Source organism: Peromyscus leucopus, chromosome 4 (genome assembly GCF_004664715.2).
Source record: "Peromyscus leucopus breed LL Stock chromosome 4, UCI_PerLeu_2.1, whole genome shotgun sequence".
In the NCBI taxonomy this organism is placed as follows: Eukaryota; Metazoa; Chordata; class Mammalia; order Rodentia; family Cricetidae; genus Peromyscus; species Peromyscus leucopus.
Genome location: NC_051066.1, coordinates 67,008,630 through 67,025,599, shown reverse-complemented (window position 1 = coordinate 67,025,599; position 16,970 = coordinate 67,008,630). Strand labels below are relative to the sequence as shown.

Sequence of the window (16,970 nt, the reverse complement as noted above, 5' to 3'; positions counted from 1 at the left end):
GCCGCCGGGTCCGTTTACCTCAGCAGGCCGCCGCTGGGTCCGTCTACCTCTGTGGGCTGCCGCTGGGCCTGAATGTCTCTGCGGCTGCCGCCGGGTCTGAGTATCCTGTCGGCTGCCACCGCTGGGCCGTCTACCTCCACGGGCCCCCGCCGCAGGCCTACCTGCGTCTGCTTGTCTCTGCCGCCGGGCCTGTCTTTTAAAAAAAGAAAAAGAAAGGACAAAAGAAGGAAGAAGATGAGCAGGAGGGGAAGGAAGGAAGGAAGGAAGGAAGGAAGGAAGGAAGGAAGGAAGGAAGGAAGGAAGGAAGGAAGGAAGGAAGGAAAGAGAAAGAAGAAAAAAGAAAGGGATGAAGAACAGGGTGATGGTGATCATGGGAGATTATCTCTTCATTTTGAAAGCAGAGGTAACATCAGAATTCCATGCTAGTTTCCCTTTGGGTTCAGCTCATTTTAAGAAAGATTCAGCCCAAGAGATTGGGGGTAGAATTCATGCTTTAAAAGTCAGGACTTGCCAGTCGGTGGTGGCACATGCCTTTAACCCCAGCACTCGGGAGGCAGAGCCAGGCAGATCTCTGTGAATTCCAGGACAGCCAGGCAGGGCTACATAGAGTTTGTCTCAAAAGCAAAACAAAACAAAACATTTATTTTTTTATGTGTCTGTGTTTGTCAGTGTGAGTTTATGTGCGCCACGTGTGTAAGAACACCAGGAAGCAAGAAAAGAACATCAGATCCTCCAGCACTGGAGTTAGAGCCGGTTGTGAGAAACTCCATGGGTGCTGGGAACCAAACCTGGGTCTTCTTCAGGAGCAGCCAGTGCTCTTAGCACTGAGTCGTCTCTCCAGCCCCACCAAATATTTCTTGGGTGTCAGTTTCATGCAAGTAGCTACTGAGAATACTGGATATAATCATTAATAAAATGTATTCCTGCCCCTCACAGAGCAATGTTTAAGCTTAAAGTGGACCCCTTGAGTTCTTGCACTGCCTTCCACCTCTTCCCATATATCACCTTGGTTTCTCTCACTTCAGCATAGCTGCTGTCTTCCCTTCCCATTCTTATTTGTTTGTTTGTTTGTTTGTTTGTTTGTTTGTAGAATTATGTATATGGATGTTTTGCCTGTGTAACACTTATGTGCCTACTGCCCACAGAGACAGAAGAGGGTGTGGGATCCTGTGGCCCTGTAAGCCACCATGGGGTCCTCTGGAAGAGCAGCCTGTGCTCTTGACCACTGAGTCCTCTCTCCTTCCTTTCCCAGTCTTGATAGTCTATGGTAAACTTAGGGGAGGAAGCCGCAGCTTTGCATTCGCCACACCCATTTCCGCAGATCTTCTAAAGATCAGATTTGTGTAAGCACTGCAAGATTATAAATAATAAGATACTCTGAAAATACCAATCCTGGTCTAGGTGACTCAGCAGTTAGGAGCACTGAACAGGCAAGAGGCCTGGAGTTCAGATCCCAGAACTCACAAAGCATGCCAGCACCCCTACAAACACCTGTAACTCCAGCTCCCAGGGATCCATGGCCTTGTTATGGCCTTCATGTGTACACAAAGACACATGCACTGCATACATATGCACTAGATACTCCGAGCATGTGTGCTGAATGAATGCATCAATAAATGGATATGTGAATATTTGTACACCATTTTACACACACACACACACACACACACACACACACACACACACAAATAAACAAGATCTTTATTTTAAAGGTTCACAAACAGGCTGGAGAGATGGATCAGCAGTTAAGAACATTTGTTGGTCTTATCAAGTACTTGGGTTCAATTTCCTAACATCCACATGACAGCTCACAATTGTCCATAACTCCAGTTCCAGGGGATCCAACACCCTCCTCTTCTGACCTCCACAGGCACCAGGCATGCATGTGGTACACAGACATACATGCAAACAAAATAAATTAATAATAAATTAAAATTTTTTAAATAAATAGAAGTTTAAAAATAAAAATGAGGCTGGGCAGTGGCACACGTCTTTAATCCCAGCACTCAGGAGGCAGAGGCAGGAGGATCTCTGAGTTTGAGGCCAGCCTGGTCTATAGAGCGAGATCCAGGACAGGCACCAAAACTACACGGAGAAACCCTGTCTTGAAAAACCAATAAAAATAAAAATAAAATAAAATAACACACACAAACAAACAAGCAAAAATGAATTCTTCCTTTTTGTTGAGACAGGATCTCAGGTAGCCCAGGCTAGCCAGTGCTCACTATGTAGCTCAAGATGATCTTAAAATTCTGATCTCTGGTCTCTACCTCTCAAGTGTTGGTGAAAACCAAAATTCTTAATGCCGTGTCATGAATATATCCTTTGTACAGTTATCAATACCGAGAGGCTTCTGTCCTCTGTGGTAAGAGGCTTATGTGCTCCTCGACAGAAAAGCACCCTCTCGTTATGAGGAATGAGCACGGGTACAAATAACAGAGGTGCTGGGGGGGTCCGCAGGGGAGCGGCTGCGAAGCAGAGGTGAATTCAAAGTTAGGGGAATTTGGTTTCCTCCGTAGGTGTGAGTGTCTGGCTTCCCTGTCCACCTGTTCCTCAATAGCATTCACCCCGCACCCTACTCCAACTGCCGTGTGTGCTGGAAAACTACCCAGAAAATGCCTCTCGACTGTGAAGCTCTTCTCGCTCTGTCCTGAAAGCCAGAATGCCAGTTTTCCCATCAAAGGGCCCAGGCGTCTGACCGGAGTTACAGATGTGGGTGGTTAGCCTGTAAGGCTGATTCCTGCGAGAAGAGGAATTGCCCTCGCCCATCCACTGACAGCGTACTTACTCAGGGCCCTGAGGTCTGGGACAGACTGCAGGAGGCTCCAGCCTGTGATGATGCCTACGGAAAAGAATGTAATCCACAGGCAGCTGTGAACCAGAGCCTGAGCATGACATGGCATTTCCACAAGGGCCTGCCTTAAGGGCAGCAAGCATTCTGGCCAGGCCCTGGGGCAGCAGGTGTGAGCTAGGAACACAGGAAAGAGCTAACATTCTCTCCACCATCAGCCCAGCCAGAGACCCCCTCCACCTTAGCGTTCTTTCAGGAATGAGAAAAGGTTATCCCTGTGGTCAGCAGAGCATCTCCATCTCATCATCCTCTAAGCTAGGGAGCTTTCCTGAGGGCTTGGGAACACAGAGCATTGCATAGCCTGTGTGCGGGCCCTGGTTCAGTCCCCAGCCCTGCAAAACCAGAGCATGTGATTGGAACCAGGCCTCTGGATTTATGCCCTTGTGCCCTTGAGGAAGTTATTTCTCTGAGCATCACTGTCCTTACTTGCAAGGTGGTAATAATTGTCTGTAATGTGCTTAAAATAATGCCCTACACAGAGTCAACTTGCAATATCAGTTAAAAGTAGTACCATTTGAACCTAACCTACTGGAGCACAGGTGTTAGAAAGAGGTTGGTGTGTGATGTGGAGCTGGAGAGATGGCTCAGTGGTTAGCAGTGCTTGCTGCTCTTCCAGAGAACCCCAGTTAGGTTCCCAGCACCCATGTCAGGCACCTCTCAATTGCCCCAACTCTAATTCTAGGGGATCCAACACTCTTCTGGCCTTGGTGGGCACCACACTCACTTGCACATACAAGTTCATTGGCATGCCCATAATTAAAAATAACAAATAACACCTAAAAAGGAAAGGGTAAATTATACAGCCCATCAGAGCCCATTTACTGGATGGCAGTAAGGATAGCCCTTAGCTTTGCCAAGCCCTGTTTCCATTTCTATAAAATGGGAATAATAATAATCGTAGAGGTTTTGTGAGATTTCAGTGACACTTATGGAAATTGTCTAGCAAATTTAATAAATATTAATTTAAGTCTAGGACTCAGGAGGCAGAGGCAGGCAGAGTTCTGAGTTCAAGGCCAGCTTGGTCTACAAAGCAAGTTCCAGGAAAGCCAGGGCTACACAGAGATCTCAATAATAATAATAATAATCAACAATAATTAAATCAAACATCATGGTGCATGCCTATCCTACTAATACTCAGAAGGTAAGGCAGGAGGATCAGGAGTTCTAGGCCAGCCTGGGACACATGACACCTTATCTCAAAACAAAAACCAAAAATAAAATGAAGTAGGAGTATATAAATAAGTAAATAAATAATTCATTGTTATGATAATGTTAATATTATTATTACCCAATTTTTTAAAATGGAGCCTGGAGAGATAGTTCAGTAGTTAAGAGCACCAGCTGCTCTTCCAGAGGACCTAGGTTCAATTCCCAGCACTTATATGGTGATGTACAACCACCTATAATTCCAGTTCCAGATCTGATGCCCTATTCTGACCTTTACAGGCAATGTGCACACATGGTACACAGACATACATGCAGACAAAACATCCATGCACATAATAATAGCAATAATAAGGCGGGTTTTTATGTAAAAATAGATCAAAGTGCTTTCGGGATTTTTCCCCTTTCACAATACTCAGAAGATGATCTAACAAGACATCAAGTAAAGGCAAGACCACACCTGCTTAGCCTCTGGCTCTGTCCTCCTAACCAAGGGGACCGTCACCTATAAGCCATTTGAAAGCAACACAAGATTTGGAAGCTCCAAGCCAAGGGTAGATTTAAGGCAGTGTCCTTCCCCTGTACTGTCCTCAGAATCACCCGAGGGGCCTCTTAGACCCCAGCTAGCAGCCTCACCGGAGTTCAAGAGTTCTAGGAGGACTCCAAAGGTTCCTGTTTCTAAATCGTCCATGATGATGTGGATGGTCTAGGAAGCACACTGAAGAACCACTGGTTTAGAATATTACCCTCAAGCCCCCTCTGGCATTCTTGCCTAGGGTGGATTAAATCGCTCACATTCCCTTCCTTATTGTCATCTGAAACAGAGACCACACCTCTACTCGGGGATCTGCCTGAATAGGAAAGGCACTGTTGGCATCATTGTGTTAGGAATAAAAGCACAGAGCTCCAAAAGCACAACACTCCTAGAAAGCCCAGCTGTAGACAAAAGCACTTACATTCTGGAAAGTCACAGTATAGCCTGATAGGCAAAGATAGGTGCCAGAGCCACACAGCCCTGGGGATTCAAACGGCAAGTCCTTCACCAATAAGCCTATAGTCTTACTCAAGTTATTTAACTTTGCTAGAGATGGTGGTTCATGCCTAGAATCCCAATAATCTCTTGAGGAAAGAATGAATTCAAGGCCAGCCCAGGCTACACAGTGAGTCCCAGGCCAGCCTGAGCTACAATAGTGAGACCTTGTCTTAAAAAACAAACAATTATTTAATCTAAGTAACAATTTTCCCATCTATAAAATAGAAATAATGATAGCTAATAGAGATGAGATAATCCATGTAAAACCCATGTCATATACCCCAACAAATTACCTAATTTTTTACACTTGATTTTAGCCCAAAGGCTGAAAAGTGATCAAATTATCTGATTTTTAAAATTGTAATGTAGGGGCTGAGCATGTGATGCACATTTTTAATCCCAGAAATCAGGAGGCAGAGGCAAGCACCTGGGTTCAGCTATTACAACTACAGAAAACCCTTTTAAGTTAATCAACTCCAAATGGATCAAAGACTTCAATGTAAGATCAGAAGCCATTAGAGGAGAAACACAAGCTGGAGATGTAAAGAGGAATTTCTGAGTAGGACTCCATCCTCTCAGAAAACAATGCCAACAGTTGACAATGGAAGGAAGGTATGGTGGCGCATGGCCTTGATTCCATCCCTCTGAGGGTAGAAGCAGACATAGTTCTGTGAGTTTGAGGCCAGCCTGGTGTCTATAGTGAGTTCCAGGTCAGCACAGCTATATAGTGATGATATCTAGCTTCAAAAAAATGTTTTAAATTAAGAATTTTTAAATACATGTATAGTGTAGTGAATGGAAAGTGGTACCTCACTCCTATATTCATTCTTCAAGTGTTTGCTGAGTGTCTGGTATGAAGTGGCAAAAGAATTCTTAACCATGCTACGAAAAGCCCAGGCCCAGTGAGCAAGACAAACACAACTGTCCACAGACAAAACTGTGGTTCAGCAGCCAGAGTTCATCAAGCACACGTGCCGTTCCAGCTAGGTACTCTGGGTACTGCAGCTAGAGCAATGAACAAAAAGTCCTTGCCTTTGTGGGGCTGATATCCCAGAGAGACGGGGAGGTACCATCAAAGAAGCAGAAATCTCCTAATGGCAAGTGGAACCCTGGCCTCAGATGTCAAATTCTAACTACTAGACCAGGGGTTCTCAACCTTCCTAATGCTGCAACTCTCTGATACAGTTCCTCACGATAAAACCAACCATAAAATTGTGTCACTGCTACTTCATAATTTTGCTACTGTTATGAACTGTAATGTAAATATCTGATGTGCAGGATGTCTGGTATGGGACACCCCCCCAGGGGTCAAGACCCACAGTTTAAGAGCAGTTGTAATAGACCAAGAAATTAAAATGTAAATGTTCTGTTCAACAAAAGATACCAACAGCAAAATTGGGGACTGCACATAAGCCAATGGCAGAGTATATAACGTAGCATGCATAAGGTCATGAGTTCAATACCCAGTACCATGACCCACAAAAAAGCTGAAGTTGGTGACATGCTTGAAGTCCTAGCTACATGGGAGGCTGTGGAAGGGGAATCACTGACCTCAGGAGTCTGAGTCCAGTCTGGGCACTATAGTAAAACCCATGTTCAAAGTAAACAAACAAAGCCTGGCCTGGTGACATAGGCCTGTAATCCTAACTACTGAGGTTAGGCAAGAGGATCATAGGTTCAAAGCTCTCCTGGACTCCTGAATGAATTCCAGGATGTGAGCACCAGCAATGTAGTGAGATCCTATCTCAGCTTAAAAGATATGAAGAGGGCAGTATGTAGCTCAGCAGAGATAAAGGCCCGGAGTTCAATCCCTAGTATTGTTTCTTATTGTTGTTTTTAAATTGATCTAGGCAGGCTGGAGAGATGGCTCAGTGGTTTGGAGCAGGGGCTGCTCTTCTGGTAGACCCGGGTTCAATTCCCAGCATGGCAGCTCACAACTGTCCCCTTTCCAAGGGAAAAAGGAAATAAATTAAAAAAAAAAAAAATTGATCTAGGCAATGTGATACACATCTTTAATCCCAGCACTCGGGAGGCATAAGCAGGGAGACCTCTATGAGTTCAAGGCCAGCCTGATCTACTTACTAAGTTCCAGGCCAGCCAAGGCTACATAGGGAAACCCTATCTCAAAAGAGAAAAAAAAAAAAAAAAAAAAAGGAAAGAGAATATTTGGTATGTTAGGCTCTAGAAGTTCGAGAGTTTTTCAGTCCTAAGAATGTTTTACTTACTTGTAATTCTACTTGGCAGGAGGATCAGAAGTTCAAGACCAGCCTTGAGTACATACCAAGTTCAAGGCCAGCCTGAGCTACATGAGACTGTCTCAGAAACAAAAACAAAAAAAGAACTTTTACAAGCTGAATTGAAGAACACAGGTGTTAAGTTATTCTCTGCTGTAATTGGGGAGCTCATGGACTTCTTGGAAATGAAAAGGGAAAGGCAGGATTTGACTAGACAGCGGAGCAGTGAGAGGACCAGAGAATTCCGGGTACAGTGTGCAAGCAGCTGGTCTTTCCACTGGTGGTGCCTACAGAGAGCCGTGGACAGGGCAGGAGGAAGGCAGGCCTTCTAGGCTGCACATTCCGTTCAGGCTTTACCTCCCCAAACCTGTGTGTGAGCAGTCCACCTAAGACCTGAGGCTTCTCCCTCTGGTGGTTCTGGGATAAAAAGGCAGGCTGTAAGGTGTCTGCAGGGAAGCAGCAGAGGCAGGCCTGAATCTCCAGCCCTTCTGCAGGCGGGTGCCAGAACTGAGGCCAAGAGCAGGAGCAGGAGCAGGGCAGAGGCCTAGAAAGGTTATTGCCAACACGGAGTCCAGGCTGTTTTCTTAACAGATACAGCAAATGGCCTAGAACCTGTGCTCAAGACTCAGAAAGACCTGGATTTCAGTGAGAGCTCTCTAGATGCGGGCTTGTGATCTTGGTTAACTTATGACACTCTTCTGAACCTCTAGGTCCTTGTAAATATGCTCACCAAACTTATCTCACAGAATCAGTAAGAGGAGGCGGGGCTCATCAGGTAGAGGCATTTGCCACTAAGAGTGACACCTGAGTTCCATCTCTGGGACCCATAGAGTAGAAGGAAAGAACTGATCCCTCCAGCTGTCCTCTGACCTCCACACATGACTGTGGCATGAGCTGTCCACCTAATATACACAAATGAGCAAATACAATTTTAATTCAAAAGATATGAAAATGGATATTGAGCATTATTGTTATTAATATTGCTCCGGGTCAGACTTGTCAGGCCCTACAGGGTAGATGGGATTGGGGTGCCCTGGAGGTACAGGTTGGCACCTAGGGAAAGCTGTGACCTACATGTCCTATGCCTTTGAGGACTGGACTGGGGTAGCACATTTCTCACCCAAGCCAGGAGAGAGACCCAGGAAACCTTCCCAGCAGCATGCTCCCTGACCTTGGGGTTAGGTCCTCACATGGTTTTATCACTGTCCTGTTAAAACAGTCTGCCAGGGTGGACTGTTAGCGCAGACCAACTTGGGGACGTGCTTCAGCTGTCCCAATGAAGGACACTAGTCACACGACCTCTCCAAAGAAGTTTAGTCATGTAAAGCAGCTCTTCTTTTGGGCTTTGGCTAAGCGTTGGTTCCCCCAAAAGTGGGCTAGAAACTAAATAGCCAGCTTCCGGCTGGCAGCCTCTGCCTGGCTTGGGAGCTGGCAGCATTCACTTCCACCCAGCCACTTTTATTTGCTATTTTAGGCTCTTCCAGCACCTTAACCCAGAGAGGCGCCTTCTGTTGACAGCACTCACGCTGCTCTTGAGCTTCTGAGCCCCTGGGCAAAGTTCATCCTCAGATTGCATTATTCAGTGTCCTTTGCTATCGGAACCGTGGTCAGCTCTTCCTTATATATGGAGAAACTGAGACACAGTTAGAACCGAGACCTGATCTCTGAGTCATCAAACCCAGAATGTCAGGGAAAAGGGACCAGCTCATGCCACTAGACCAGGGGTGCAGAGCAGCTTGGTGCTTCAGTGAGTTTGGACTGGAAGCTTGGCCCCCACTTCCTCCCAACCGGCCAGCTTGTCCCAGCTCTTGGAAGTCAGTGAAGAAGAGAGCAGCCAACCCCCTGGGACCAGCTCGGACCCTGCCAACTCCGCTTGCTTCATCCCAGTTGCCTGCCCTGGACTCCACCCTCCACATGGTTCTGCTCAGAGCCAGCCTGAACCAGAGTGCCGCCTGTATTTCTCCCCAGAGGCCTTCTCTCTAGCCCGGAGGCATCGCCTGCAAGGATCCCTCCGTGATCCAATAGATTTGTGCAGACTCTTGTTGGCAGCGGTTCCCTGCTGGCTCCACTTCAAAGCCAGGGTGGCCAGGCTTCTCCAGGTGTCAGAGCAGCTGGCGTGTTAGCAAAAGGCCTCTGGCGGGCAGGGTGCTGAGCCAACTGCTGTCCACTGGAAAGCAACACATGTGGATGACCTTGTTTCAAGGAAGGTTCTGGAAGAGTTCTGGGGTGATGGATTGGAGTTCAAGATGAGGGGGTTATCTGTGGGGATGGACAACCCAGGTTGTCTCTGCCTGGGAAGACAAAGGCAGGGTGATAGCTTCCTGCCTGCCTTTCCCACAGTTCTGCTGGAGTTGAGAGCAAGCAGAGTATGCTCGAATGTTCATGGGTCAGAGCATTTGTTTGGAGATGGACAGGACTACATGTGGTGTTTGTGTCTGCTTTGTTTTGCCTTGATTTAATTTGTTTTGTTTGAGACAGAGTCTCATTATGTAGACCACGCTGGCCTTGAACTAACAATCCCATTGCCTCAGCCTCCAGAGTGCTAGGATTACAGACACATACCACCACTTGTCTTTATAGGGTGGGCTTTGTTTTTATTTAGTTAGTTTTATTTTATGAGTGTTTGGCCTACATATATGTATGTGCACCACATGCATACTTGGTGGCAGTGGAGGTGAAGAGGGCATTGGATCCCCTGGAAATGGAGTTACAGATGGTTGTGAACTGCCATGGGATGCTGGGAACCGAACCCAGGCCCGCTGCAAGAGCAACAAGTGTTCTTTTTTTTTTTTTCAATGCCGAATGCCATTTATTGAAGGAGAGAGGAGGTCTTAAATACAGGCTTACAGCCCAATGGGAGAACCCCGGAGGGCAGAAGTTCATTACCGATGTTTTACAATCTCAACAAGTGTTCTTAACTACTGAGCTATCTTTCCAATGCCTTAATTTTCAAAATAAAAAAGATATTTTTCTATTTTTAAAATGAAGAGGCTGGAGGGATGCCTTGGCAGTTAAAAGTATGTATTATTCTTACAGTTAAAGGTATGTATTGTTCTTGCAGTTAAAGGTATGTATTGTTCTTGCAGAGGACCCAAGTTCAGTTTCCAGAAACCACCCCAGGTAGCGAATAGCACACATGTAGCTCCAGCTCCAAGGGATCTGATCCCTCTGACATCCACAGACTCTCTCTCTCTCTCTCTCTCTCTCTCTCTCTCTCTCTCTCTCTCTCTCTCATATATTCCCACAGATAACTCCCTCACTCTCTCATCTTGAACTCCAATCCATCACCCCAGAACTCTTCCAGAACCTTCCTTGAAACAAGGTCATCCACATGTGCTGCATTCCTGACTCAGGTATCAGTTTCAGCCAAGTCAATGGCAGGAACAGTCAAGCACGTAGGCTGCCCTGCCTCCCTGAGGCTCCGCTCTGCCACCATACTGTGCCATCTTCAAGGAGGGCTTGGTCTTTCTTCCTTAGCAGTGCCCATGTCTATGGAGGGAGCAGCCATCTCCTACTGAGTATCATGACCACCCTTAGGTCTCTCATGTTGTCCAAAAGAAAGGATCAAGAAATGTTTCTGGCTGGATGGTGGCGCACACACCTTTAATCCCAGCACTGGGAGGCAGAGGCGGCTGAATCTCTGAGTTTGAGGCCAGTCTGGTCTACAGAGTGAGTTCTAGGACAGCCAGGGCTACACAGAGAAACCCCTGTCTTAGGAGGAGGAGAAGGAGAAGAGGAGGAAGTGGTGTTTCTGGCACAAGCATGACCAGTGATTCAAATGTAAGCCCAGTTCTTGGAATCCCAGAAGTGCTTACCACAGACTGCAGAAAGACCCAAGGGCCAGACTTCCACATCCAGCACTGTTTCTGTGAGCAGCAAACAGATAAGCTCATACTCCCAGGGACTTTGCCCCTGACCAGGTAGGTGACAGGCACACATTCCTGATCCACAAAGTTGAAAGTGCTGCTCTCGGGCCAATTCTTCTCTGCTAAGACTGTTGAAGGTGTTTCCTCCTAGAGCAGCAAAGCCATCCTGAAAAGAGCAGCAAGTTCCTGGGGTAGATAAGAACGGGAAGAAGGGGGGGGTTGTGGCCAGGATGCCAAAGAAGTAAACAACATGCATCTGAACCATTGTCTCTGGCTGCCGCAGGTCAGCAGTCCCAGCAGCTAACTACACAGCAGGGTGGGTGTGTATTAATGCACAGCTTGTGTGCATTAAAAAAAAAAAATCTGTACTTAAATAAAGCCTGAACCTTAACACAATAACAGAAATAAAAGGAGGCTAACGTTCTGATCAAGAATGGCCTCTCAGGTTAGAGGGAGGCTCAGTGATTAAGAGTGTTTGCAGCTTTTCCAGAAGACCTGGCTTTGGTTCTCAGCACCCAGTTACCACTGCTGTAAGTCCGATGCTCAGGCACCTGTACTCACATGCACATACCTACACATAGACACACCTAACTAAAAATAACATAAATCTTTCTTTAAAAAGCCTGACAGAAAGCTGAGCCAGTTCTGAGGTGGGGGCAGAGTATAGAGTTTTGTCCTGTATGTAGTCTTGGGTTAGGGAGGGCATTTTCCTACAGTCCAGAGAGGTGCTGGCAGGATCTGCTTGGAGCCTCTGGGAAGCAGAGTCTGCCTCAGGAGCATGCTGATGGGAGAGAAATGCAAAGAGAGGTAACTTCTAGAATTAGCAGGTGTGATGATGATGATTGCACAATGTTCTTAGTATACTAAAACACTGAGTTATATATTTGTAATGGGTTGATTTTATGGTATTTTAATTGCATCACAATATAATGACTAATAAAGATACAAATCAACTGCGACTATCCACATGAGCCCTAGGATCCAGGTTAATGATAGAGGAGGCACCACCCAAGGTTTCCAGGGGTGAGGCTCAGCCCAGTGCTCTCCTGAAGTCACTTGCTTTCGGCCGCTAGGGTGCCTGGCCAACCTGGAGTAGAGCAGCAGGGACAGGGCTGTCCCTTCTCTCCTCCTGAGGTGGCCCTTCCTCCCCGGGTTTTCCTGGGAGGGCCTTCCACCCCTGCACTGATCTTCACTAACCCAGACCTTGTCTCTGCTGCCTCCCCTCCAAATGTCTCAGGCAGGCTCGCTCAGTGCCCTCGTTCTCTGTTCTCTCTCTCTCTCTCTCTCTCTCTCTCTCTCTCTCTCTCTCTCTCTCTCTCTCTCTCTCTCTCTCTCTCTCTCTGTCTCTCTCCCTCCCCCCTTCCTCTCTCCCCTCCCCTTCCCTCTCCCTCTCTTCCTCTCTCCTCCCCCTCTCTCCCCTCCCCCCTCTCCCTCTCTCTCCCCCCTCTCCCTCTCTCTCCCCCCTCTCCCTCTCTCTCCCCCTCCCCCTCTCCCTCTCTCCCCCTCCCTCCTTCCCTCTCTCCCTCTCCCCCCCTCAGGTTGGGTGAAATCCCGAGCCGAGCCGTTTAGATCGGGGGGCTTCGGTTAGTTTCCCGGGCACTGACGGCGGCCCGCAGCGCCCCCCTGTGGCCCTTGCAGCATTGACGCGTCCCACACTGGCCTGCCTCTGGCTCCCGAGTGCTGGGATTAAAGGCGTGCGCCACCACTGCCTGGCTTTTAGTGCGTCTTATTATTTTTAGAAAGGGTCTCTAAGTAGCTCTGGCTGTCTTAGAACTCTACATAGACCAGGCTGGTGCTGGCCTTGAACTCACAGAGCTGCCTCTGCCTCTACATCTCCAGTGCCTGGATCTAAGGCATGCACTTGGCTTCTTCCTCCTTTTGAAAGAAGCAGTGTGACCTACCTAATGGACACACTCAGCCTGTGGTGTCATGCAAACTCACAAGTTACGTGTGTACTTGAGTAAGCTGACTCCTGTGGGATCAAAGACCCTCGGGTACAGAAGGAAGTAACAAGTCCAACATCTGGTGCTGCGGGGTGAAGATTAATGAAGGAAGTTAAAACTCTGTGTGGTGCCCCCTATGGAGAGAGTGCTCAGTAAACCATTCCTGTCTCTGCTATTGTTATCACAGCCCCTAGGAACCCTCTTCTGTCCTCAGGACTATAGACCTAGCCCTAACCCCTAGTGCCTAACTCTAACCCTAATCCTAGCCCTCTTTGCACAATTCTAAGACAAGGGTACTTACTACTCAGACGGTGTTCTCCATAAAGTCCCTTCTCTAGAGTAAATACCACTGACTCTCAAGCTGATCCACTTCCAGTTTGGAGACCCTCTGATTCAAGGAAATAAATTTAGAAAAATACCCCAAAGCAAAACTAAACAATTTAAAATAGGAAGGAAGGAAGGAAGGAAGGAAGGAAGGAAGGAAGGAAGGAAGAAAGAAAGAAAGAAAGAAAGAAAGAAAGAAAGAAAGAAAGAAAGAAAGAAAGAAAGAAAGAAAGGAAGAAAGAAAGAAAGAAAAAGAAGAAAGAAAAGAAAAGAAAGATAAAGCCAGAAGGGCCCTGTCAGAAACAGATTGGAGGCCCAGCTCCCTCCAGCAGAGGAGTCTGGCACTCTGCCTGGCACACGGCTAGAGCCCAGCAAGTGCTGACTTCCTTCTCTTCCTGTCCCCCTTCAGCTACATCCCTGAGAGAGTATGAACATGGCCGTGGTGTGATCTCTTTACCAATCAAATGGTTTCTCCTTGAGGGTGCCCAGTAGGAAGAGCGGAGACGGGTACTTGCAGTGGCCTCCACACTAGCTGATGTGTGTTCTGTGACCCTCTCAAGTGCAGAATTGCCTACTCCCCCTGTCCCCAATCTACCTTCCATGTCCCCGAGTGGAGGTGCCTGTCGCTGTTCTGGCCATTTGGTAGCTTATTAAATCTCAGCACCACTTGCCAAGACCCCTTTAAACCTCTCTCTCGGCTGTTCTTCTTGCCTTTTCTGATGAGCGGTGTTTATTCGGAACTAAATGGTCCTCGCTGCAGAATGAAAGGATTTACTGCTGAAGGATATGAAAAGAGGTCTTGGCTGCGTTACACTTGCACCCTCTCTTTGCCGCCTCCAGCGCCCTCTGCCCATGCTCCATTGACTGGTGCCGCTGAGACTGCCCTGGGAGCCTGCCCTGGGAGCAGTGTGCTCAGCTCAGTTGGGCAGCGGAGTTCGGCTGATGGAGAAGTGAGTGGTTCTAAGAGGAACTGGCTTCGGGACCCTTCTCCCAAACATGCTGCAGCCCCACGGGAGACTGGGGGCCTAGAAACAACTCGTTTGTGCATGATCTTTGCCTGTCAGCTTGGCCTTTTCTCTCCTCAAAGGCACACACATGTAACGTACTCTCGTCTCTCATTCTCTCCCTCTTTCCCCTCAGGATCGTGCTCATGGATGATGCCATGGACTGCTTGATGTCTTTTTCAGATTTCCTCTTTGCCTTCCAGATCCAGTTTTATTATTCAGGTAAGAATGTTCCAGGCCCCGTGTGGCTTTTGTCAGGGACCATGCCTCCCTTTCTCACCCTCTTTTCCATCTGTGTGCCTGGCACACACATTTCCCTTCCCCACTTCCTCTAGGGGTATGCTACATCACGACCCACCAACAGGATGTCTGACTTACACTGGCGGTCACATTATTCAGTCTGCCAAGCCTACTTCCTCAGTGTCCTGAAGATACTGAAAAACACTTCTTCCAGTCAGCAGCACAAAGAAAGCCATTTAAGCGATAACAGCAGTAAGAGCATCAATAGCATTCACTTATTAAAACCTTATTGCTTCCCAGGTGTGCACTGGGACTTTAATCTGTTCACTAGTCTGAAGAGATAAGCCTGCACAGTTAGAACTCAGACCTGTGCTCTTAACCACTCCCTTAGCCCTTGACCATGTGTGGCATATCTTTTACCATACTCATAGTTTTCAATAAGCACACACCAAACCAGAAGCAACAGTACAGGACTGTAGTTCAAGCTACTAAAGAGACAGAGGCACAAGGGTCACTTTAGTCTAGGAGATGAAGGCTACCATGGCAACATAATGAGACCTCATCTCTAAAAGAACAAGAATCTACACACACACACACACACACACACACACACACACACACACACACCAGCTCTATCTCACTTCCACTCTGCTTCCCAGTTCATGTCGTTGCAAATGACATTTGCCCATTTGACTTAATAAATGGAATAAAAATAGATAAATATAAATGTATACAACTCATATACCAAATTGAATTTGGGGTTTATAAATTGCTGCATCCATAAAGAAACTTAGTTAAAGTGCTTTTCCAGTGAAAAAAGAAAGCTGTCTTTGGAGCCTGGAAATAGCCTTTTTGCCAACCAGTGCCCCAGTCAGCTTTGGCCTCACTTACGTGCCACATTCTGTTGACTTGATCGCAGCCCAAGGGCTGTGCAGGCAGGAGCTAGAACAAGGGGTCACCACCTGCTCCAGCAGCACCAGCGTCTGTCTCCCTTCTCAGAAGCTCTTAGACCTCAGCGAAGGAGCAGCCATCTTTGGGAGGATTCCTCTCCTCTAACATGCACATACAGAGGAGAGAGAAGAGGAAGGGAGAAGGAGAAGAAGGGGAGAGAAAGGGGAGAGAGAGAGAGAGAGAGAGAGAGAGAAGAGAGAGAGAGAGAGAGAGAGAGAGGAGACGGGGAGAGAGGGAGAGAGGGGGAGAAAGAGAGAGAACAGGCCATAAGTCATTGTTTACTAACAATGGTGTGAATACAAAGCTTGAAAAACAACTTCAAATGATTACTAAATTAGCAGTTTGCAGGGCCCTCTCTTCCTCAGTGGTATTTATTTTTCCTTCCTTTCTTTCAAGGTATTTTGAGTACACTAAAAGAGGCCCAGTCTGGGCAGTAACAAAGATACTTCCTGCATCCTCCAACACACTTTCATGAAGCAGATGGCCTCATGAAATGGGGCTAACCAGTGAGAATGTACATGTGTTCACTTTTCAAAAGAAAGAACACAGTTATAGCATTTAACATGTACCAGCACAGTATTAGGCACTGGGACAGGAGACATCTGTAGGGCATGACCCCTGCCATTGTTCAAGATTCTTACATTCCAGCAAGGAGACAGATAAGCAAATAATTACATAGCAAACTTGTTGTTGGGTAAATGAATTAAAAAGATAGGGTTCTCTTCAGGTCTGCAGTGGGGGCCTCATCTAGTCTCATGAGGGCAACAGTCCATCACCTCAGGGATTTTCGCATCTGCACGGAGGCTGGACAGAACTGAGCTATCAGAGAAGGGGGACATGGTGAAGAGATGAAATATGACCTCCTTGCCTAAACTGTACCTTCCCATCCCTGTGGTACCAGAGTTTTTGGACAGTGTGGCTGCCATCTACCAGGACTTGCTGTCAGGGAAGAACCCCAACACAGTGATTGTGCCAACATCATCCAGTGGGCAGCATCGCCAGCGACCTGTCTTGGGTGATGCCGGTATGCTGGACGGAGTGGAGGCATCACTGTTCTATCAGCGCCTGGAGAACCTGTGTGACCGGCACAAGTACAGGTGGGACATGGCCGAGGCCCCGCCCACCTCAGCCCCGGGGGCGGGGCCAGGCTGCGGGTCTGGGAACAAGTCTCTAGCAATATATTTTGATTGGCTCAGGGTTTCCAAATTTGAAAACATGGCCATTTGCCCCCAAAGCAGGTGGCTCACAAAGGAGCACTTTCACCAGGAAAAACTGGCTGTAGGTGACTTGTTTACTAGGGGAAGACGAGCCTAGCCTTCTTAGAAAGGAAACATTTACTGTTCCAAAACCTTTCCACAGA

The 16,970-nt window shown here is 47.3% G+C and overlaps 1 protein-coding gene across 5 annotated transcripts in view; it reads left to right on the top strand.

Annotated features, from left to right (window-relative positions):
• Positions 1–16,970, top strand: part of C4H11orf49 (chromosome 4 C11orf49 homolog) — a 171,383-nt gene that overhangs the window by 147,632 nt on the left and 6,781 nt on the right. For all 5 annotated transcript variants that reach the window (XM_037204990.1, XM_028878909.2, XM_028878910.2 and 2 more), the window contains 2 exons: positions 14,556–14,641; positions 16,512–16,707. In XM_037204990.1, the coding sequence (XP_037060885.1) occupies positions 14,556–14,641; positions 16,512–16,707 (282 nt within the window). The remainder of the gene's footprint in view (positions 1–14,555; positions 14,642–16,511; positions 16,708–16,970) is intronic.